Source organism: Acomys minous, assembly GCF_964271855.1.
Source record: "Acomys minous genome assembly, chromosome: 6".
Lineage (NCBI taxonomy): Eukaryota > Metazoa > Chordata > Mammalia > Rodentia > Muridae > Acomys > Acomys minous.
In genome coordinates, this window is record NC_140487.1 from 88,038,859 (window position 1) to 88,063,656 (window position 24,798).

General features: G+C 43.4%; 1 protein-coding gene across 4 annotated transcripts in view; it reads right to left on the reverse strand.

Annotated features, from left to right (window-relative positions):
• Positions 1-4,112: 4,112 nt before the first annotated feature.
• Positions 4,113-24,798, reverse strand: part of ZFYVE9 (zinc finger FYVE-type containing 9) — a 119,398-nt gene continuing 98,712 nt past the window's right edge. For all 4 annotated transcript variants that reach the window (XM_084784537.1, XM_084784538.1, XM_084784535.1 and 1 more), the window contains 6 exons: positions 24,470-24,620; positions 19,559-19,639; positions 12,452-12,614; positions 9,489-9,594; positions 6,431-6,607; positions 4,113-4,678 (listed from right to left, as the gene is read on the reverse strand). In XM_084784537.1, coding sequence (XP_084640663.1) covers positions 4,517-4,678; positions 6,431-6,607; positions 9,489-9,594; positions 12,452-12,614; positions 19,559-19,639; positions 24,470-24,620 — 840 coding nt within the window. In that variant the 3' untranslated portion in view covers positions 4,113-4,516. The remainder of the gene's footprint in view (positions 4,679-6,430; positions 6,608-9,488; positions 9,595-12,451; positions 12,615-19,558; positions 19,640-24,469; positions 24,621-24,798) is intronic.

Sequence of the window (24,798 nt, forward strand, 5' to 3'; positions counted from 1 at the left end):
ATTGTATTTTCCTTACAGTTTGAGCTGACATGGTGTTAAAATGAAGAATCCCTGGGTTATTCTCAAAGATCCCAATTAGCCCTAGGCATTGTTCATTTCAACCTTCTGCTGGAAGTGCTCTGATTTTCTGTGACTTCAAGGATTTCCCTTTACAACTTGCTCACTTTCAATGCATTTTATTGTTCTGCTTACTGAAAAACAACCTCAAGGCTGAGGGAGGCTTGACAAAGCCACCCACTGGACTTGGAGACTGAGGTTCTTAAAAGGTCTTTGTTGTAGCCAAGGAATTCATGGGTAGGGGGAGGGGCCTGCATAAAGCCTCATTTTGTAAGATTTGATCTACCACAGTAACCAAACTTTATTCAGGAATATAACTAAAAGTCAGCCACAACCAAAATCCTTTTTTAAATATTGCACTGCATATTCTTTTGAATTACTGAACTGAGTGAAATACAAATTTATTTTAGAGTCAGGAATTTTGCTTATGAAAGGCAAAGATTGTGACTTTTGATTTATGTAGCATCACTCTAAAACCTTTGGGGTTTTTTTGTTTTGTTTTGTTTTGAGACAAGGCTTCTCTGTGTAGCCCTGGCTGTCCTGGACTCACTGGCTTATAAATCAAAGCGGTCCGCCTGCCTCTGTCTCCTGAGTGCTGGGATTACAGGTGTGAACCGTGGCACTGGCTCCTCTTCTACTTCTTAAGGCTTTTTCCTCCCAAGTGTTTGTGGCGTTCCCTAAAAGATCTTGGCACTAAGTGGGGTCAGCTGTTTTGAGTATGAGGCAAAGCACTGGGGGGGGGGGGGGGGGCTGGCAGACCCAGGAAGCATGCACTACTGTAGTTCTCATCTGTTGAGGATCAGATGGATTCTTTCCTCCTCGGGGCCTCAGCTGCCTCGCCCCTAAGATGGGCATCAGCAGTCCTGCTCTATTCCCATTGATATGACGCTTAAAAACCCTATTACCATTATTTAAATTTAGCCACTGTCACAAACTGTTAATTCTAGACTCACTGTTGAGCAGATTGCTTGTTAGAAATACATAATTATCTTTCATGTGATCTAGAGAAGTCTAATTGGAATTTGGGGCCTACCAGCCAGACCGAATGTAGATGGAAAAGACAGGAGGTGGGAACTGAGTCCCATCTTTCCACCACCATGAATGAGGGAGGTATTGACGGTTGACTGTAAAAGATGGGGGGTGGGGAGGATACCAGGTGTAGTGGGATAGTCCTATAATCACAGCCCTCGGAGGCAGCGGCAGGAGCACCAGGAATTGAAGGTCTTTGATTAGACTGTGAGTTTGAGGCCAGCCTGCGCTACAGGACAGCATGTCTTGAAAAGCTGGATACAATATATGCTCATAAATAAATATGGTAAGCATACAATAATTTTTTAAAAACAAGAAATTACCAGGATGTAGTTCTGCTCTTCAGTGTAGAAGCTCTGTATTTATCTTTTAGGTTTAAATCTAGAAAACCTTGCAAAATTGGGAATGTGATGCTTAAGCATTTCACTTTGTAAGATAAATTTCAATACACATATAGAACCAAAGCTAAGAAGGAGAAAATAGTGAGTATCCTTGGTGGCTTAAGCCCAATTTTCCAGATGATTTTAGTAAACATAAAGAATATTTATGGGGGCTGGAGAGATGGCTCAGAGGTTAAAAGCAGCTTCTGCTGGCTACTCTTCCAAAGGTCCTGAGTTCAGTTCCCAGCAACCACATGGTGGCTCACAACCATCCATAATGAGATCTGATGCCCTCTTCTGGCCTGCAGGAAGAGTGCTGTATACATAATAAAAAGAAGGGGGAAAAAAAGATATTTTATGAACTAAGAACAGACCTGTCAGCTGGGCATAATGGTCCACATCTGTAATTCCAGCTCTCAGGAGGCAGAGGCAGGCTCACCTCTGTGAGTTTGAGGCCAGCCTGGTCTACAAAGCAAGTCCAGGACAGCCAAGGCTACACAGAGAAACCCTGTTTTGAAAAACCAAAAAATAAATAAGAGAACAGACCTGTCTTTATGGTTCTAGTTTGTTGTCTGTGGGAAGGTTAAAAATCTTGCATGTTCTAGAAGATCCATGTCCAACAGCAAGGTGCAGTTAGCTGAGAAGGACTGGGCAGCTGCTGTACAAGTGCCCATCTTTTGAGGTATATTCAGACTAAGCTCAATATTAACACCAAATATGCCTGTTTGGTGCTTCTTGTAGGTTTGAGGATGATTCTAGGGCTCTGTTCTTACAAGGTAGTGCTGTGCAGGGCAAAAGGGCGCTTCTGAGGCTTTGTACCTAAGTCTAAGAGGTCCTGATCCCAGTTTTCTGGGCAGCTTTTCACAAGCAAAACCTTTGGAGAGGTGGGTGTAGAGTGTAATCCTCATCCAACAGAAAGATGGACAGTCAGACACGTTGACCAGGCAGGCCTCTAGAGAAACAGTTACTTCCCCCAAATAGGGCTACAGTCAAGAGCCAGCTCAGCTGGAGCCACAGCAGAGGGGCGCAGCAGCCTCCCACAGTCCCTCAGGCCTGCATTTGAGTCCAAGGGCATTGTGAATATTCTGCCTTTGTTGCAGAGACCCTAAATCCTGGGTGGCCCGGGGTTTCAGAAGAGCAGGACACTTGAAACTAAGTAGAAATGCTTTTGGCCTGTGATCAAAATGAATTAACAAAGATGAAATCAGAGTGCATCACATACGTGTTGGGTGAACCATACCTTAGTTTCCTGCACTACTCCAGTTAAAGGGTTGCTTGGAGAGAAAGTGATTCCAAGTTTGAAGCAGGGTTAAGTGCAAGATTAGCCTGGAGCATCTTGTTAGGCTACACAGGAAGGATTAAATATAATTATGTCAGGAAAGGATACAGGAGCCATCTGTTAGCCAAAGATGACATCACCTAAGTACCAAACTAAGAAAGCAGAACTCAGCCGGGCATGGTGGTGCACACCTGTAATCCCAGCACTCAGGGAGGCAAAAGCAGGTGGATCTCTATGAGTTCTGAGTTCAAGGCGAGCCTGGTCTACAAAAGGAGTCCAGGACAGCCAAGGTTTTTGAAACAGAAACCCTGTCTCAAAAAAAGTAGATATCCACAAGACCAACATGAAAACCACATGAATAACAGGATGAAGTTAGGGCTTGTTTGTTTCTACTCTGTCAAGCCCAGCTGGTAAAGGAAAGGCCTGCTGGATTAGAAAATAATTTTTCAGCTGTCATAGTAAAAGATCAGAGCAGGCAAGAAACGTCAGTGCAGCTAAATCTAGGGGAAAATTTTGAGGAGCAAGATATTTGCATAGTCTGAAGAGTGCTTCTATGCATACTGGTTATTACTAAAGGAGAAACAGTAGAGAAGCAGTCACGCTGGGCTCTGAGAGGCAGGTGGACAGCAAGTGACTCAGGTGGAGAGTGCAACTCAGATGAGGTAATAGTGCTAAAACCAAACAAAAATCCAGGATGTTGGGCGCCTATACTCATTAAAAACAAATACCCATGCCACAAAGAGAGAAAGCTTACCTAAAGCTATGAGCAGTGTCTGATCCTAGGCTTCAAAGTTCACCATTGAGGAAAGGTCCCCTAAGGACATCACTGGGCACGTGTATGGCTCAGCCCCCAAGCACTGTGATCTTGACTGAAATTCTGTTTGGGCAAGGAATAAGCATTCACTATAAAGGGGTAAGGGGCTGTGCTGTATGCACCTAATCTGAAATACTTCAATTTTATAAGGAGGGAAAAAGATAAGCACTGACAAATCAAGTGGGGTTGTATAAAAGAAGACTCGGTCTTTTTCTTTTTAGATTTACAACTTTCCCCAAAGTTTAAGCGATTTTTAAAAGATATTTTTAGTGTATAGTAAATAAAAACGCCTTGGGTGTCCTTTGCCAGCTGTTACAGCTCATTTACTACCTGCCATTCACTGAGGCAGACTTTGAGTGACTCAGAACTCAACGTCATTATCTGAAGGGCCTGGTTTATACTGAGTTACCTTTACATGGTTTGATTCAATTTGTAGTTGGAACAAATAAACACAAATCTAAACCTGAGTTCTCCTTGGTAAGCAGCTGAGGTGTACCCAGGATGATCAGTATAACATTCTTTTTATGCCGGTTCTGTACAGGAAGTGCAAAAGTGACGATTCACTGTTTATTTCCTTTCTGCCCCCCACCCTGACCTTGATGATGGTTGTACCCATATGAGCATTCATCTGAGCACATGACCGGAAGCAATTGTAAGAGAGGAGCAGAATTCTTGTCTAGACAGTAACAGAAAGGAGTTAGCTGCAAAGATAGCGTAACTGTTGTGCAGTAAGAAGCTGCCCGGGTCTTCTTGGAGAATGCATAGAAGACTTAGAATCATGGAACAGGTGTTCCCCCAACCACCCTCCCCTCCCCTGCCCCCCTAAGTCCTACTCCCACCCCGTTCCCTCCCTACTGACAGTGTTAACAAAAGCTTAATTTTCCAGTTTTAAAGTGCAAATGATTTGAATATGACTGCTGCTGCAACAGGTCTGAACAGAAACAATGAAGTCCTCATCTATGCGATGTTTTCCAGAATATAAAAGATGAGTTCCATGACGACAGGACCCTCACTGAGCTGGCAGGCTCCTCCATGGATGACAGGCACCAAGGCGCTGTCCAGATCGTTCATGTACTGTGAGGGAAGGGGCTGCCCATTGCTCCCTGCTTGATAGCCGACCTACCACAGAAAAAAAGTGATGACAGGTTACTGGCAGGGAAGAGGCCAAGCAGGAAATACCACACCCTCTGCCCTGAGCTAGACACACACATGAGGGTGCATACAAAGTCTTCCTTTTCTCTTAACTTTGCTTTATCATTCTGACTTCTGCTATCCACCATGGCCACTTAATAGCTGTGAGACCTTGAGCTAGTCCCTTAATCTGCAAATATCTTTCCTGGGAAGAGAAATGGTGAGTCAGGTGATACTTTAGTCTCTAGCTGTAAAAACTGAAGTTGAGGAATATAACACCATTAACTCTACAGCCCATGCAGTCACCAGTATACCAATTTTTGAGCAACTGAAAACAGAAATTCAAAAATAAAGGGTCCTTTCCCCTCAGAGAGTCACAAATTTAGCAGAAAAATGCTTGCTGTCCAGTTGTTCTATATGAGGGTGCCTCTCTCTCCAATTAGGTTAGCAGCAGTATGTGAGATGGAAGTGTAATATTCTTCACCAGTATTGCACACATAGACTTTTTTCTAAATTGCATTTTTTTATGTGTGTGCATGTACCACAATGTGTGTAGCAATCAGAGGGCAACTTGTAGGAGTCAGAGGGAATATCAACCTGAGAGCACACACTCATTCTTCTTTAAAAATAAACTTCTTTTTTAATGTGTGTGTGACTGTTCTGCCTGCATGTATGGATGTGTAACATGTGTCCCTGGTGCCCAAGTTGGTCAGAAGAGCTCGTCAGAGCCCCTAGAACTGGAGTAAAGGATGGTTGTGAACCACCATGTGGGTACTAGGAACTTAACTACGGTCCTCTGCAAGAGCAACAAGTACTGTTAACGAACGAGCCATCTCTGCAGCCCCTCCCACACTCATTTCTAATGACTCACTGCTGAGGATGTAGGGCGATAATGATAGCTGGAAAATACTAAGCATCCAGTGCAGGACTAGTGGGATCTGCCGTGGAGAGCATGGCCACAGGGGAGAGCGGACAAGGAACTGGGGTTTAGGAGGTAAAGACTGCATTGTTAATACAAAAGGCATATAAAAACGTCAAGCCAGCCAGGCATGGTAGTGCGTGCCTTTCATCCCAGCACTCAGGAGGCAGATATGTTTAAGGCCAGCCTGGTCTACAAAGTGAGCCCAGGATAGCCTATAGGAGAAACCTTGTCTTGAAAAGCAAAACAAAACAAAATAACAACAACAACAAAATCAAGCCAGGCTTGGCAGTACACACATCTTAGCACTCCAGAGGCAGATGGATCTCTGAGTTCAAGGCCATTCGGAAACATAGTGAAACTCTATCTCAAAAAATAACAAGATGCAAAAACATGCAAAAAACCTACCAAGTCCAATGACAGAAAACTGTTGAGATAGCTCAAATCTAGTCACTATCTAAATGAAAATGCTGGCAGCAAAAATAAATTTACTAGGCAAGGGCAATTGCAGATGCTAGCCAGCTGAGTAAGAAAGGCAAGACGAGGGACACCTGGAACTTGGCCCTACGAAGCTGCAGAGCAGTACGTCACATGCTCATCACAGGTGGCAGGTCCTCACAGTTTGTCCCCTACCACAGTAAGAAGGAAGGCAGTGCGTTGGGGTGCATGCCAGTGAGTGTGTTACTGTTGGAGGCCAGGTCAGAATGTAACATCTGGAGTTTTAAGCCCTGGGGGACTCAAGAATACTCACAGACAAAAGAAACAAAAACAATACACACTTCTCAAGGCCCACTCCAAAAACTGCCCAAGATGTGTCTTACCTGGTCTGAGTCAAGTGTCACCCTCAGTCCCAGTTTTGTCATCCCATCCTCCTTTAGCAGCTTCAGGTGGGGGCAGAGGGCGAGGCAGAACGCCTTGGCAACATGCTCAGTCAGTCTGCTATGATCTGCAGGGTCACTCAGGCAGTTATGATGGTCATCGTTTTCTAGGAAAAACACCTATCCCAAAACAAAAGAGGCTTTTCACCTTGTGCCTCGATGTGGAACAAGCAAATTAACCCATACATTTGAGCATCCAGTTAGCTAAGATGTACAAGGTTACCTGAGGGAAAGAATCCTTAGGGCCAGAAAAAGTACTACACCAGGACTGGAGAGATGGTTTAGCAGGTAAAGAAGCACACTGCACACACAGCCGCCTGAGTTTAACCCCCAAAACCCATGTAAAGGTAGAAGAACATATTCCATAAAGTTGTCCTCTGGCTTTCATACATGTGCCATGACAGGTGGGCCTGTCACATCATAGACACACAGACACAATAAAATCTTTAAAAAGAAAAGTACAGCACCAAAGACAACCCTGCGTGCCAGTCTCTGCATCCACGCTGTGGCAGTAGCAGCCTGCCCGCACTCTGCAATGACACTTCCTATGAAGAACCTAGAGGTCTCCCATTTTGCACTGTACACACTTCTTTTTGAGAAAGGGCTTCATGTGGTCCAAGGCTAACCTTGAGCTCCTGATCTTCCCAATTCCAAGTGCTGGGATAACAGCCCTGTGCCACTGTGTACCACCATGTGCACATGAACAATTTTCTTAGGAGGTGATATGAGAGTCTAAAAGAACAGTCATTGTAGATTGGGGGATCCAGTTCTTCGTAGATTATTCAAGTGTATAAAGACAGAGGGCAGAAAAAAAAATAAAGACAGAGGGCAGGGACTGGGTGTAGTGGCACGTGCCTTTAATCCTAGCACTGGAGAAGCCTCAGGTAGGAGACCTCTATGAGTTCCAGGCCAGCCAGCACTACAAAAATTAAGAGCACATGTCAAAAGAAAAAGAAAAAAAGTCAAGCAGGGCATGGTGGTACATGCTTTCAATCCCAGCACTCAGGAAACAGAAGCAGCTAGAGCTCTGTGACGACACTCTACAATATGACCTTCTCCTGTGACTCTACAGGGACCATACTATCAGTTAAGAGACTTAAGTTTTTCTGGCTTCGGTGAAGTCCTTGCCTCATATGATGAAGGCCTGCTTTGAGTCCCCAGCGCCCACATTAAAGTAAAAACGCTGAGGCCAGGTGGTGGTGGTGCATGACTTTAATGCTAGCACTTGGGAAGCAGAGGCAGACGGATCTCTGTGAGTGCAAGGCTACCTTGGTCTACAAAGCGAGTCCAGGACAGCCAGGGCTACACAGAGAAACCTTGTCTCAAAAAACCAGGACGAAAGAAAAGATGCTGGGTATACCGGTACGCTCTCACAATGCAGTGCTAGGGAGGAGAAGACAGGACAGTCCTGGGGCTCTCTGTCTAGCCTAAGTGCTGTGTTCTAGGCCAACAAAATACTGTTTCCAAGGAGATGATGTTCCTGGTGGTGACACCCGAGGTTGTACACATACGTATAGGCACATGTGGGACATGGTGTGCCAGTGGAGATAACCTTGTGGAGTCGGTTATCTCCTTTCATCTTTTCATGTGTTCTGGAAATCAAACTCAGAGTGTCAGGCTGTCCACAAGGAAAGGGCTTTCAACCACTGAGCCATCTCACCAACTAAGTTCTGATTCTCAAAGGACCTGCTTGTCCTCTCTCCCTCTCTCCCTCCCTCCCTCCTTCCTCTCTCTGTGTAGCCCTGGCTGGCCTGGAGCACACTATGTGGGAGTTGGGCTAGCCTTGGACTGGCACCATCTTCATGTCTGCCTCCTGGGTACTGCCATTCCAGGTGTGCACCACTATATCTGGCTTTCCAAAGACACCATGATGCCAACTCTGCCTCTGCTTGTACAGAAAGCAGCAGCCCGTCTTCTCTGGATGATATAAAGCATAAACAACATAAAGGCAAATTTTAAAAGAAAAATAAATGTAAGTATGCTATGTTTACATATTGTTATATACCAACTCCAGTACGCTGGTCCAAAGGGGCTATGCTAAACATAAGGGGGTGGGCATGCAGCTCCGTGGCAAAGCATATGAGGCTGAACGTCCAGGACACCTCCAACACATGCACACACACACACAACCTGCTGCTGAGTCCATTTCTCATTGCTCGTGTGCTTAGGGCTGACCACTTGGGATTGGCTCTCCCCGCTGGAGAAGATTGATTCTCTCTCACTCAGCAGCCATTAATTGCCTACAGCTCTTATTCTAGGAGTGGGGCCTTGTGAAATTTCCTTGTCTACTTTGTCATGTCAACCAGTGTGGTCATCATGAGGGTCTTGCTTTAGATGACCATACTGTTGAGATTCATAGGCACAGCTTCCTGACAAGAGTGCTGCAGGCTGCACTTTAGGACTTTGTTTCCCAGTGAGCTAAGATAGATCAGAGGGAATTAAATATAGCAGATATATGAAGACTTTTTTTTCTTTTTTTTTTAAAGATTTATTCATTTATTATTTATACAGTATTATGCCCGCATGTGTGCCTCTACTCCAAAAGAAGGCACCAGATCTTATTATAGATAGTTGTGAGCCACCACGTGGGTGCTGGGGATTGAACTCAGGACCTTTAGAAGAATAGACAGTGCTCTTAACCACTGAGCCATCTCTCCAGCCCCCAAGATTTTTTTGCTTTAAAAAATGTTTTCCTTTTTTTTTTTTTTTTTTTGCACCACCACACTCAGCCTAAATTTATTTTTAATGTGTATTTGTCATATAAGTGCCACTTAGAGTGGAACGAAGTAAGAGGTCAATTTGTGGGAGTTGGGTCCTTCCTTCCAGCATGTGGGTCCCAAGGACTGGATCCAGGTGATCAGGCTTGGTGGCAGATGCCATTGCTCACAGACCCATCTCACTGGCTCAACTTTTTCCTTCCAAATCATCCCAAAATGGGCTTTTGGCTTAGCAAAAGTCTGTGTTGAAAGCAAGACAAGGGCACTAATTTTCATTTCCTTACCTCTGTCCATCTGATGACTTTTCCGTTTGCTTTATACTCTGACCCATGGAATATCTTCACATTTGTTATAGATTCCATGGACTTCCCATCTATAGGACTCACCACACTACAACAGAGGAAAAGGGAAAGAGATGTCTTGTCACGTTTTTGGGGGTCTCGCTAAAGACAGCTGAAGCATATCATATCATGACAAGACACAGAGTGCTTCTGGAAAGGGCGATACACGGAAACAATTCACAGACACATACGCAGAGGCAGACACTTCACAAGAAGCTACTAGTCAAGGTTTATGGGAATATGAACAGGCCATTTACTCACACCTGCTTTTTCCCCAGCCTTTCTCCTTTCAATGAACACACGGCTACTTATCCAACCTGGTTCCCACTCAGCTCCTGACTCCAGAACAACATTCACCACGCTCCTCTTAGAAAGAAAGTTCTAGGAAGGGGAGGGAGTTGAACATGTCATCCCTGGGTGCTGCTTAGAACTTAGGGAGTTTAAACATTTAAACTTTTGCCAAGAACTACTTAAGATAATTTTTAAAAAGATGTTTATTTATTTTATGTTTGAGTGCTCTATCTGCATGTACATCTGCATGCCAGAAGAGGGCATCAGATCACATTATAGATGGTTATGAGCTGCCATGTGGTTGCTGGGAATTGAACTCAGGACCTCTGGAAGAGCAGCCAGTGCTCTGAACCTCTGAGCCATCTCTCCAACCACTAAGAAATATTTATTTATTTATTTATTTATTTATCTTTCTCTCTCTCTCTCTTTCTTTCTTTCTTTCTTTCTTTCTTTCTTCTTTTCTTTCTTATTTTTTCTTCTTCCCCCAGACAGGGTTTCTCTGTGTAGCCTTAGCTGTCCTGGACTCTGTAGACCAGGTTGGCCTTGAACTTACAGAAATCTGCCTGCCTCTGCCGAGTGCTGAGATTACAGGCATGTACCACCATGCCTAGCTTGCTAAAAACTACTTAAGGCTGGGGATTTAGCTCAGTGATAAGAGTGCTTGCTTGCAAAGCAGAAAAGCCTGCTTTAATTTTCCACTAATGACATTAAACAAACAAACAAATAAATACAAGCTCAAGGGCTGGTGTGAAGGATAGACCGTGTCTATCATCACAAATTTTCTTCCATGCTAATTTATCACTCTTAGATTCCTAAACAGAAGCTACTTTTGAAAGTTATTTCTCCCTTGAAATATAGCAAGTAAATTAAATATGTGGAGATACACATTTACTCTGAAAACAGTATACAGTGATTGATAGAAAGATAATAGACTCCTCTGAATAATGTTTAAATCCTTTATATTCTTGATTCTTTTTAGTTTGTTTGAGACAGGGTCTCATGTAGTCTGGCTGGCCTGACACTCAGAGACCCGCCTGCCTCTGCCTCCTGAGTGCTAGGATTAAAGACCGTGAACCATCACCACCACCCCTAGCCCTGTTCCTATACATCCAAAGTTAAATTAGGGGCTAGAAAGATGGCTCAACACGAGGTCCTTGTGTGCAGGTCCCGAGAACCTATAAAAAGGTGAAGGAAGGAACCAACTGCACAACGTTGTCCTCTAAGGTTTGCCATGACAAGTCCCTCCTATTCCCCACATAAGTAAATGTAATAAAAACTTTAAAAGAGAAAGTTTAGTTGGGGGATGGGGGCAGGAAATATTGGAAGCTTTGCTTTCTATGAAGAGAGAAACGCAAAACAGAGTTAGAATATAGACATTGGCCAGGGAGATCGTGAGCCTGGCATCGGGAACTTTGTGAAGAAGGGGATGGAGCTGTTGACAGGGCGTCTTGAGGAGGAGGGCAGGCTGACAGCAGCATGTGCAAGGGTCTGGGACAGATGCACAGCTGTGCTCAAGTGAGAAGGCCAGTGTCCTGCTGAGCACGTGGGAGGCTGAGACTGGAAGACCGCGTTCAACCTGGACTACGCTACCTGGCCATGAAACCCTGTCTCAAAACAGGAAGAAAAGTAGGGCCTTAGAAGTAACGAGTGACTTTAAATTTTATCTTGAAAGACACTAGAAGCCATTGGTGGTTTGAGTGGGAAAGTGACATCATGCTGGCAGTAGTCTCTAGAAGAGACTAGAAGCAGATCAGAATGACACAAGAAAACCAGAAATGAGGATAGCACAGGGGCTACCGCAGTTGTCCAGACTGAGGTGGTTTAAACTGGCTAAGTTGCTTTTTAAACTCAGATGGCAGCAGTATGGGTGGTGGGAGTCACTGTAGTTTGGGGTACATTCTGAAGCACAGCAAACAGGATTTCCTGTTGGGCTAAGTGTAGGGTAGGAAAGAAAGACAAGTGTGAAAAAATGAACCTAGGCTTTGTGTGAAATAGCACAGAGTTGCCATGAGCGAGTGAAGAGCTTGGATTTGAAGCCCAGGAAGATGGTTTTAAGTTGGAGACTTGCTGAGTCTTAGTTTTATGGCGCTGACTTATTCAAATGAAATAAGAACACATGCTTTACCAAATGGAACATGTTAGCAAAGATGCTTGATGCACAAAACACCGCCCTTGTATTCGAGCAACTTTAGATGGCCTGCTCTTGTTTCATTGCCTTACCTTTCCCTCAAAAATACATACCGTGACTCCTTCAGAAACCAAGGTGAGGGGGGCTGGAAAGGTTGCTCAGGGTTAAAAGCATATACTACATTTGCTGAGAACTAGGTTTGGTTTCCAGGATCCAGGACAGCAGCTCCCAGCCACCTGGAGTTTCAGATCCAGAGGATCTGAGGCCTGTGTGTCCGTGGGCACCCACAGTCATGTGCACAGTCATACACATAGACACGTAACTTAAAAAATGTTTTTTAAAAAAGAAATTATGCTAAGACCCCAGAAATGTAAACTTCTGCGTTCTACATTCCTTTTTCACAAGCAGGCATTTAGTCAAACTGTGTGCATGGCAGACACAGCCTGGGGCTGACTCCCTAACCGGCTCTTAGGGAACTGCACTTTACCCTTTGTTCACGGTCTTGTCATCATCCACCCACTGGATGTGGATCTGCTCCTGGGGATCCTCTGCATCCGCCTTCCCACAAGTGATGGTGAAGTCCTTCATCTCCCGAAGTGCCTGCCTCAAGGAATCCATGTTCTCTGCAGTGATCTGGACCATGACGCCATCTAAGAATATCCGATAAGACAGACGGGAACATGGAGATGGCAACCATGGCTTTAGCACTGCTGACTTCCACTCAGACCCCATTAAGTGTTTCTTCCGAGACTGCTCAGAGGGAAAACTTACACATGGCCACACCACTGCTCCTCTGCCTCACAGAGCATTTTATTCCTGTTTTCATTCCTGCAATTACCACACCCTGATTGTACATACTAACTTCCCTGTCTCTCTTAGATTTTATCTACTCTTAACTCCTGCCTGGTATATGAATGTCCTGCAAATATTTGTTTTAAAATTACCAAATAACAAACAAACAAACAAACAAACAAAAACAACAAAGCTTAACTAGGTATGGTGGTAGACCTTTAATATTAGTACTTGGGCTGTAGAGGCAGGAGGACCTAGTTCGACGCTAGCCTGGTCTACATACATAGTGAATTCCAGGCTAGCTAGGGCTACATAATGAGACACTGTCTCAAAAACAAAACAATAACAACAATAACAACAACAAAACCCAAGCAAACAAAAATTACTTGGTGGTTTGAATGAAAATAGCCTCCACTGGCTCATATATTTGCACACTTCGTCCCCCACTGATGATCTCTGTTTTATTTTGTCTTGAGACAGGGTTTCTCTGTGTAGCCTTGGTTGGCCTGGACTCACTCTGTAGACCAGGCTGGCCTTGAACTCACAGAGATCCATGAGTCAGTCTGTCTGTGTCTCTCTCTGCCTGTAGATAAGTATGTAAGCTCTCAGCCCATGCCTCCATGCTTCTACCATGATGGAAATGGACTAACTATGGAGGTTTGAGTAAGAACGGTCTCCACAGACTCATACATCTGAGTGCCTAGTTATCAGGGAGTGGCACTACCTGAGAAGGAGTAGGAGGTATGACCTTGCTGAAGTGACTGTGGCCTTGTTAGAGGAAATGTGTCACTGGTGGTGGGCTGTGAAATGTAAAAAACCCAAGCCAGTGGTGGCAGCGCACGCCTTTAATCCCAGCACTCAGGAGGCAGAGGCTGGCAGATCGCTGTGAGTTCGAAGCCAGCCTGGTCTACAAAGCGAATCCGGGACAGCCAGGGCTACACAGAGAGACCCTGTCTCAGAAAAAAACAAAAAACAAAAAAACCCCAAAAACCCAAGCCAGCCCCCCCTCACTGTGTGTGTGTGTGTGTGTGTGTGTGTGTGTGTGTGTGTGTGTGTGTGTGTGCTGTCTCTTTCTGCCTGAGGATCAAGATGTAGCTTTTAGCGCTGCTCCACTGCCTGCTTGCATGTTGCCATACTCTATACTTTGGAGATAATGAAGCAAACCTCTGAGACTGTAAGCAAGGCCCCAGTTAAATGTTTTTCTTTGTAAGAGTTGCCTTGGTCAGGATGTCTCTTCACAGCAGTTAACAGTGATGAAGACAGAATTTAGTACCAGGGAGTTGGGTATTGCAGCAATAGGTCTGACCATGCTGCTTGTTGGCAGAAGGTGGACTTTGGACTAGGAAAAAAAGAGTTAATACTTTAAGTGGGGCTTAATGGGCCATCCTAGTAGGAACATGGAAGAGAGTGGTGCTGAGAGCAATGTAGACTATGATGGCCTGGCACATGACGTTGCAGAGGAGAAGAAGATGAGTAAGTGACCTCGAGATCATTTTGGTAAAGAATGTGGCTGCTTTCTGACTTTGTCAAAGAAATCTATCTGAGGCTAAACTGAGGTTTTCAATTAATGGCCTTGGTAGAGGAAATTTCAAGACAGCCTAGTATTGATTCTGACATGTGGCTATTTGTGGTCACTTTTATGCAGATATATAATGAAAAGGAGCAAGTTGAGCAAGAGAAAAATACAAAATGTACATTTTGAGAAGAAAAGGAGCACAAGGAAGTGTAATAGAGCTAAGTCCAGTGCTCAAAGGGATAAAAAGTTTAAAGAAAAGCCTGAGGGACAGGCAGCAGTGGCACCCACCTTTAATCCCAGCACTGGGAGGCAGAGGCAGTGGATCTCTGAGTTTGAGGCCAGCCTGGTCTACAAAATGAGTCTAGGACAGCCAAGGCTATACAGACAAACCCTGTCTCGAAAAACAAAAAAAACAAAACAAAACAAAAAATTACAGTAGTAGGTTTGGGACTAAATCCACCTATTGACTAAAAATGAGGCAACCTCAGTTTTAGATAGACCACATAGCCAAGAGATGGTAAACTATTTTTCAGTACTACCTAAGTCAAACATTAAAATTTATTTATGTACATATTTTTTTTAATATAGGAGTTCTCTGTCCACCTGTATACCTACATGCCAGAAGAGGGCATCAGATCTGTTTACAGATGGTTGTGAGCCACCATGTGGTTGCTGGGAATTGAACTTAAGGCCTTTAGAACAGCCATCTCACCAGCCCTTTATCTTTTTTTTAATTAAATTAAAATTTTTGAGAGTAAAACTTGTCGCATGCTGAACAGTTATCTGATTTGTTGCCACATATACATAATTTTGTCATAAAATAATTTCTTTAATTAAAATCATTCATTTTCTGTATATATGTGTGTGGTCAGAAGAGGACGTGCAGGAATTGGTTCTCTCCTTCCAATATATGGGTTCTGGGATCCAACTCAGACTATTAGACTTGGCATTAAGTGCCTTTACCAACTGAGTCATGTTGCGGCCTCAACACAAACATTATAAATGCATTGTTTATATGTGTAAGTTCTGAGTCAACTGAATTGATCATTTTAACCACATTTAAAAGTTCTTATGGGGCTAGAGAGATGGTTCAATTAGTAAGAGGATTGGCCAATCTTCCAAAGGATCAGAGTTCGAGTCCTAAGAGCCACCTGGCATCTTACAAACTTATGAAAGTTCTGGAGAATCTGATGCCCTCTCCTGGCCTCCAAGGGCGTCAGGCACGCCTGTGGTATATGGATATGCATGCAGGTAAAACACTCATACAAATAAAATAAAGTAAGCAAATATTTTATTTGAAACGGTTTTGTAGTAACATTTAAATAAATATTTTAAAATAAAACAAAACCTTAAAACTTTTTTTTTTTTTTTGGTTTTTCAACACAGGGTTTCTCTGTGTAACAACCCTGGCTGGACTCACTTTGTAGACCAGGCTGGCCTCACACTCACAGTGATCCGCCTGCCTCTGCCTCCTGAGTGCTGGGATTAAAGGTGTGTGCCACCACGCCTGGCTTATTTGCAATTTTTTAATATAATAAAGCTATCTTTTTAAAGAAAGAAAGAATGGATTTTAGAAGAATCTCTGGTCTACATAGTAAGTCTGGGCATCATATTTGTGCCTGGCTCCCACAGTGCTAGAAAAGCTCATCAGACTCCTACCCTACCCCAGGACTGGCGATAAGGATGGTTGTGAGGGGCCGTGTGGGTGCTGGGAACTGACCCCGGGTCCTCTGCAAGAGTAGCCAGTGTCTAAACTGCTGAGACATCTCTCCAGCGATCTCCTTGCTTTAAAACTTAATTTATTTATATTGTGTCTGTGTATATATATGATACATGTGTGTTTGAGTACAGGTAAGTGTGTGCAACAGCATTCATGTGATAATCAGAGAAAAATCTGGAAGAGTTGGTTCTCTCTATGTGCCATGGTCCCAGGATTCAAAGTCAGGTCAGGCTTATAGCAAGTGCCATCCATTATCACCTGAGCCCAGCAATTCCTTTCCTCCTTTTTTTTTTTCTAAAGATTTTTTCAAAATTGTAATTATGTGTGTGTTGGGTGTGCATGTGTGCTGAGTGTGTTTATGTTAGGTACGTGTATTGGGTGTGTGCACAGGTGTGTGTGTGTGTGTGTGTGTGTGTGTGTGTGTGTGTGTGTGTGTTTGGTGGGTGCTGTGCATGTGACTAGGACTCCAGGCGCCCTCCATGGGCAGAGGCACAGGATCCTCTGGACCTCCAGTTACGTGTTCTCTCCAGCTCAGCCCCTAACAACTTCTGAATATCGTTTTGTTGTATAGGTGGAATTGTGAGATTTGGTTTTAAGGTATGTTGTACTCTCCTCACTGTTTACTAAATTTATCAGAAAAGATCAAATCCAGTATGTATAAATATATGTAAAATTGTCTGTGGAAGTCTATTGGAATCCATATTTCAAAAAGAAATGCTTTTACTTGGGAGATGGACAAAAAGATCAGGGTTTCAATGATTTTTCTCAGTTCACACTGAACTTAAGGTCAGCCTGAGCTTCGTGAGACCTTGTCTCAAAAAACTAAAGTTGTGGGAGGAACCTGGGGAGAGTGGAGAATGGTTATGTTCAAGATACAATGTTCAAGACATTGTATACATGTATGGAATTGTTAACCAATAAATTTTTAAAATACTTTGTTTTGAAAAGAATGCTATTAATTACATTTATTTATTTGAGGGTGTGTACAAATGACACATTGTACGTGAGATCTGAGGACAGCTTGTAGGAGTTATTTCTCCTTCCACCATGTGGATCCCAGAGATGGAACTCAGGTCATAAGGCTTGGTGGCAGGTGCTTTTACCTACTAAGCCATCTCTTAGGCCCAGGAATGCCTTTAGAAAGGCCTTGGCGTAAGCTACTGTGAAAATGAACATCTATCAACCAAGCATGGTGGTACACTCCTGTGATCCCAGCACTTGGGAGGCTAAGGACTGAGTTCCAGGCCTGTCTGAACTACACTCTACAGTTCTTGCTGAAGACCCCGTTCACAACTTCAATTTCAAGGATTCCCACAGACACCAGGCACACACATACATGCTGACAAAATACCCATACATATAAAAATAAATCACTCTGTGGTTAAGCTTACTTACTGCTCTTCCAGGGGAGCCAGATTTAATTTCTAGCACTCACATAGTGGTTCACAACCAACCATTTGAAATTCCAGTTCCAGGAACTCTATCACTCTCCTATGACCTCTTTGGGCCCCAAGCATACATGTGGTACACATATATACATACAGGCAATAAACCCATACATGTAAAACAATATAAAGAAATCTTTAGAAAAAATAATTAATCTAAAAGACTTCCCCCAGCTTTAATAACAAGCAAAGCTGAGCTCAAGTTGTCTTACCTGAGTGCTTGAAAACACACAAATACACACACACACACACAATTTGACTAAATACTTTATAGCTCTCCAAGTCTCATAAACTGCTTTCCTAGAATGCATGATGCCTTGGTCAGGACTCCAAGAAATTCTCTACGAGGCATGGTGGTGGCGAGTATTTGTAATGACATTGTTCAGGAGGTAGAGGCAGAAAGACCATACAGAGGTCCAAGGTCATCCTTGGCTACACAGTGAATTCAAGACCAACCTGAAGTCAGGAGACCCAGTACTCTCATCTTGCTCAGATTTCCCCCTTTGTTATGGTAATATCATCGACTAAGGAAAAAATTTTTAAATGTGCCTAAACTTTTTTTCAAGCTTGAAAGCTGCTTAAAGCAGGACTATTTAATATAGTTTAAGATAGCTAACAATTTATTTTATTATAATACATTCACAGTAATAATTTGTCTTATACTTACTATAGTATTAAACTGTAAGTCAATATCATCATTACTGTTGAAATGGTTCGGTCACAGAAAAACAAAATAAACAAACCAAAAACTATAGCAATATAATTAAACTGCATTCCTGGAAGCAAAAGAGCCCAACTTCCTGCCACATGTAGCCAAATAGTATATAAAGAAGCAGCACACACACCCCTACAATGCGAATTTCTTAGTCCTTCATCAAAAAGTGCCATCTTTTCTCCCTCCTCTAGCACTGGATGTTGTGAAGGGACACTTCATGAGTTCCCAGTGGGCACGAAGGCGATGATGGAGCTTTTACTTTGCTGCTGCAACACTTGTGTTTAGTGATCACTCCTGGTCTCCAAATTATGCCAGGCCCCAGAACATACTTGTGAAAAAAAAAAAAAACTTCAGTGAATACTATCTTGTTTCTAGGCAATAATTCTGTGCTTTTAAGTCACACCAAATGTCATGAAACAGTGTCAAACTCTCCTCTCCCTATCGAGATTCCTTAGGCAAGAAATACGTTTTTTCAAAGCTATTCTTAGCCAGAAGTAGTGGTGGCACATCTTTAATGTCAACACTCGGGAGACAGAAGTAGGCAGACCTCTCTGTGAGTTCAATGCCAGCCTGGTCTGCAGAGAGAGTTCAAGTATAGTCAAGGCTACACAGAGAAACCCTGTCTCCATCAATCAATCCATCAACCAATCAATCAATCATTCAATCACAACTAGACCAAAGCACAGCAAAGAACAACATTACCTAAAAAGAAAAACAGTTTTGGGCCTGCCTTTCACAGGTGTTAACTAGCCTCTATCAGGGTGTGTGCCATGTCTACTTGCAGCAAGCACACCTCATTCTGTACTTCAGCAATAGTGACAGTGTTTCTGTGGACCAGAGCGTGTGATATCACCTGCACTCTTACACATCAGAAGTACGGTATCTGACCCTATAGGACAACCCCTCAGGCATCCTACGCAGGCCGTGTGGATGGCCACCTCTACCACTTCACCAGTGCCTGTGGCACCTGTCCTTATTCCCTGCATGCCAGGTTTTTGTTTGCTTGCTTGGTTTTTCTGCTATGTTCATTAGACTGGTCTGGAACTCTTGGGTTCCAGTGAGCTTCCTGCCTCATCCTCCTGAGTAGCTGGCAGTACAAGCATGTGCTACTATGCTCCCGTGACATACCTCTGAATAAAAAATAAAAGAAAATAAGTTAGACATCTACAACAGCTGTCAAGCCCCTCCCCAGCCCATCCCCAGAGCTTCATGTAGCCCAGGCTGGCCTTGAACTCTCTAGAATGAGCTTAAACGCCTGCCTCCACTTTCCCACTGGGACCACAGGACTGTTGCTACTATCATCTGAACTATATCCACGGCCCTCGAGACACTCCTAATGTGGCTTACTTTTCAGTTATATAATCGGCACTGAACTAAGGCATTGGAATAAACAATTCACACTTTACCTTCCACAATACTGGACTTGGCAAGGTATCCTGAAGAGGATTTCAGAGCGCCACTGAACACAAAGAAACTGGCACCAGTCACTACAACAGACACAGAAATAGGTTAGTGAAGACACAATGCTGAGATGTGCATTCTCGGGATCATCATTCAGAAAACAAAATACAGTGTGAACTGACCAGTTAGCGCCTGTGCTTACCATAGGTTTGTGAAAGACGTTTTAAGACACAATCAATCCTTCATCTTGTTGCGCTCTTTCTCAATCAAGAGTCAAAGAACTTTACAAACAAAACCTTAATGGCCAGGTCCTAGGGTTATCTTGGCTTGTAGCATATTTCTGAAATAAATGTTCCTGGAACAAAGCTAGGCCCATTCATTTACTTATTTTCTAGGGCAGTCCAGTACTATAACTCTACACAGCAGCTGGTGGCAAACACCATCAAGTCTAAATATTAATCATTTGGTTCTTCACAGTAAAGGTTTGTAACTCTTTACTGATTTCTAGATTTTCTATTTTATAATCGAGTATATATTGAAGATGTTTTTTAAAAAAAGCATTAATTGAAGAGCAAGTCACAGTCTGTTAGCTACTTTATCTGCCAAGTAGAGTTATTTTGTTTGTTTGCTTTGGTGTTTTTATTTGCTTTTTAAAGAGAGAGTCTCCCTGTATAGTTCTGGCTGTCCTGGAACTCACTCTAAACCAAGCTGGCCTTGAACTCATAGACAGCCATCTGCCTCTGCCTCCTGAGTACTGGGATTAAAGCTGTGCATTCCCCTTCCCCAGCAGAGTTATTTTTAAAAGCCTATTTAGAATAAATATTTGGGGCTGGGACATAGCTCAGTTGGTACAGTACCTGCTTTATAACCGTAAGCCCAGAGTCTGGCCTCTCAGCACCCATGAAATTCAAGCTACAATAATGTCCATATGTAATTCCAGCCAGGGCATAGGGACAAGTGGTTCCCAAGAGTTCATTGGCCAGCCAATCTGGCAATCAGTGAGCTCTAGGTTCAGGAAGAGATCCTTAGGGCTGACTAGATGACTCAGGTAGATAAAGGCACTTGATTTCTATCCCTTGGGACCCATATGCTGGAAGAATTCTCTCAAATTATTCTCTAACATACACACAAGCACAAAAGCAAATATTTTAATAAATAAATAAATAACATTGAGCAAGCAATTAAAGATGCTGATCTCTGACTCCCACACAGAAATGTACAAAGTTAAATGCATATACATCTGCATGCATGTGTACACATCCACACAAACTACCACTATCTCTCCAAAAAAGAAAGAATATGCAAACATATTTAGTTTTACAAAAGCTTCACTATACTGCTTTTATTTTCCTGTTTGTTTGTTTTGTGACAGGGCATCTCTGTGTAGCCCAGGCTGTCCTGGAATTCACTCTTTAGACCAGGATGTCCTTGAACTTGGAGATTCACCTGCCTCTGCCTCCCAAGTGCTGAGATTAAAGGCATGTGCTGCCAACACCTGTCTATTTTCCTACAAGTTAAACTGGAGTGGAGTAATCCAATTACCTACTGATTGATCCTATAATAAGTGTAACAGGTATCGATCCAGCCTGTGTCAGACTCTCCTAGTGAGAGGGAGGCACAAGGCAAGCATCCCACCTCTGGACAACTCACAATTGTAGAGTGTGCCTCAAATTGAGCCCTGTAACTTTTGCCCATTGGATCTGCTCTGCACATTATTATTTCTTCATATGTGCTAGAAACCACTCTACCCCTAAGTTGCATCCTGAGTCCTTAGTTACCTTCTTTCTTAATGGTTCCAGCTTTTGTTGCTTTTAGAGAATTAATAGAATCTTTATTTTCACATTTTAAAAAGTAGCTTTCTTCCCCCCTTGGTTTTCCAAGACAGGGTTTCTCTTCTAGTCCTGGGCTTGTTTTGTAGACAAGGCTGGCCTCAAACTCACAGAGATCTGCCTGCCTCTGCTTCCTGAGTTTTCTGAGTGCTGGGATTACACCCATGTACCACCACACCTGGCTGAGTGCGTAATTTTTAATCCTTTTTCAGAGTATCTGTTTCCAGGCTAAGCGTGTATACTTTATTCAAATAGTCTTCCTGACATCTAGGTTCTGACTTCTGAGAGGTCTCAAATCATTCTCTAGATGCCACCTAGTTTACCAATATGTTTTCTTCAATAATACTCAGAACATTTTCAGTATTCTGGATATGATCTGACTAAGGGAGCACATTGTGGAGTTACCATCCTACTGTATTTTGTATTTGAATAAACATGTACTAAACACTCTTATGCCCTCACTAATCACCTGATTTAAAAATATATTGAAGACAGTGACCACTACTGCAGACTAGGGGATGCTCCACAAGACCCGAGGAACAAAAAGAACAGATGAGAAGGAACTTGGAGGGAAATGAGGTTTGTGGCTGAAAGAATTTGAGACGAGCTAGACATTATCCTTCTCGTGAGAAACCCAGACAACCATCCGCTGTCAGAAGCCTGCAGGCGCTGCACCAAATGGCTTACTGTACTCAACATGGGTTTCCCAGACTTAAAACTTTATGTAAATGTTTTATTCATTTGTTTTGTGGTGTTTTGAGACAGGGTCTCTTTACACAGCACCAGGCCTGACTGTGTAAGTATTTCAAACCACAAAACCTGAGGAACATTTTGGGTACCAGCATCTGAACAAGGCTTCTTCAAGTGTTCAGGTTAGCAGCCCCACCTGAAGAGTTTTTTTTGTAAGTAGTGAGACTTTACCCTGAGCCAAAGGTCTTCCTTCAGATGCAAATGAGCTACTTTATCTGCATCTCTGAACTACAAATGCTACCTACACAGACCCTCAATACAGGGCCTAATCTCATCAATGTTGGCCTGTCAGTATCTGAAGACAATTCTTTTATTTTCTTTTTAAAATATTTATTTTTATTATTTCACTTGTGTATATGCGATTGAGAGCAGCATACATGAACATGTAGCATCAGAGGCACAGGATTCCCCTGCCCTGTGTGGGTGCAGGAAAATGACTAAGGCCTTCTGAAGGAGATGTAGGAACCAAGCGTGGTGGTGGTGGTGGTGGTGGTGGTGGTGGTGGTGGTGGTTTTATGCCTTTAATCCCAGAACTTGAGAGGCAGAAGCAGGCAGATCTTGGAGTATGAAGCCAACCTGGTCTACAGAGCAAGTTCCAGGACAGCAGGGAGTACGCAGAGAAACTCTATGAATGAATGAATGAATGAATGAATGAACGAACGAACAGGGGAAAAAGCTGTATGGGCAGCTGGGAGTATACAGAGAAACCCTGTCTTAAAAACCAAATGAATGAGAGAAAGGCAAAGAGAAAGACAAAGAGAGAGAGAGAGAAACTGAAAAGCCATATGGGCTTATAACTGCTGATCAATCTCTCCAGCCCCAAGACAGTTTCTCTCTATAACAAAGACCACATTTGCAAATTTGAAGACTCAAAGAGCCAGATAGTTACTTGAATAGGGAAAATAATCCTGAAAATATACTTAAGAAAATTAATTTGTGGTCATGTAGCTACTAGAAAGTAGGTGGTAGGAATCTTGAGATATTCAATACTTCAACAAAATAACCTTCCATCATAAAAACATCTGTCCTAGCCGGGCACGGTGGTGCACGCCTTTAATCCTAGCACTTGGGAGGCAGAGGCAGGAGGATCGATGTGAGTTCGAGGCCAGCCTGGTGAACAAAGTGAGTCCAGGACAGCCAAGGCTACACAGGGAAACCCTGTCTCAAAAAAACAAAAAACCAAGAAAAAAAAAAATCTGTCCTACACAGGTGTGGTGCGTACACCTTTAATCTCAGCACTCTGGAGGCATAAGCCAGCCTGATCCACACAATGAATTCCAGGCCAGCTGGGAATACACAGTGGGACTCTGTCTCAAACTATAATAGGGTGGGGGTGCACGCCTTTAATCCCAGCACTCAGGGAAACAGAGGCAGATGGATAGCTGTGAATTCGAGGCTGGCCTAGTCTACAGAGTAAGTTCCAGGACAGCCAAGGCTACACAGAGAAACCCTGTCTCCAAAAACAAAACAAAACCAAACCCAAAAACAAACTACACATATACACACACAGACACACACACAGACATACACACACACACAGACACACACAGACACACACACACATATACACACACAGACACACACACAGACATACACACACACAGACACACACAGACATACACACACACAGACACACACACAGATACACACACACACAGACATACACACACACACACACACAGACATACACACACAGACACACACACAGATACACACACACAGACACACACACACAGACATACACACACACACAGACACACAGACATATACACAGATACACACACACACAGAGACATACACACACACACAGACATATACACACACACACAGACACACACAGACATATACACACAGACACACACACAGATATACACACACACAGATACACACACACACAGACATACATACACATACAGACACACACAGACATATACACACAGACACACACACAGATACACACAATCACACAGACACACACACAACATACACACACACAGAGACACATAGACATATACACACAGACACACAGATACACACACACAGACACACACACACAGATACACACACACACACACACACACACACACACACACACACACACACACTAGAGACTGGAGTGGTTCACTGCTCAGTGGTTCAGAGCATTAGCTGCTCTTCCAGAGGACCTACATCCTGGCTATCTATAACTCTAGGCCCAGGGGCTCCAATGCCCTTTGCTGGACTTTGCTGGAACCAGAACTGCAAGAGATGCATAGAAAAGCACCCATACCCAAAGAACAATAAATAACTTACATAAGTAAATGAAAGCAAAGCTCCCGCAGCAGCGCGGCGGCGTACCTTTCCTGGGCTGACTGTGGATGCTGATGGCCTGGGTCTGATAGTTGCCGTCATCGTTCTGCGCGCACACGAGGTGAGAATCTGCCTTCTCATTGAAGCAGGCGCCTCCCGCCAGGACGTGCTCATTGGACTTGTTCATGGCTTTCATCATCTGCAGTCAAAGAGCAGGGTTGACGTTATTCTGTAAGAATGGCCAATTTTCCTCCTGACACAGCAAAGCACCACCTTCTCAAAGACGAAAAGTCACAGTCTAGAAATACAAACGTTCCTATGCAATTCAGCCATATAACCTATGAACATCTGCATTCATTTTGTCTTTTTCTCTTCTT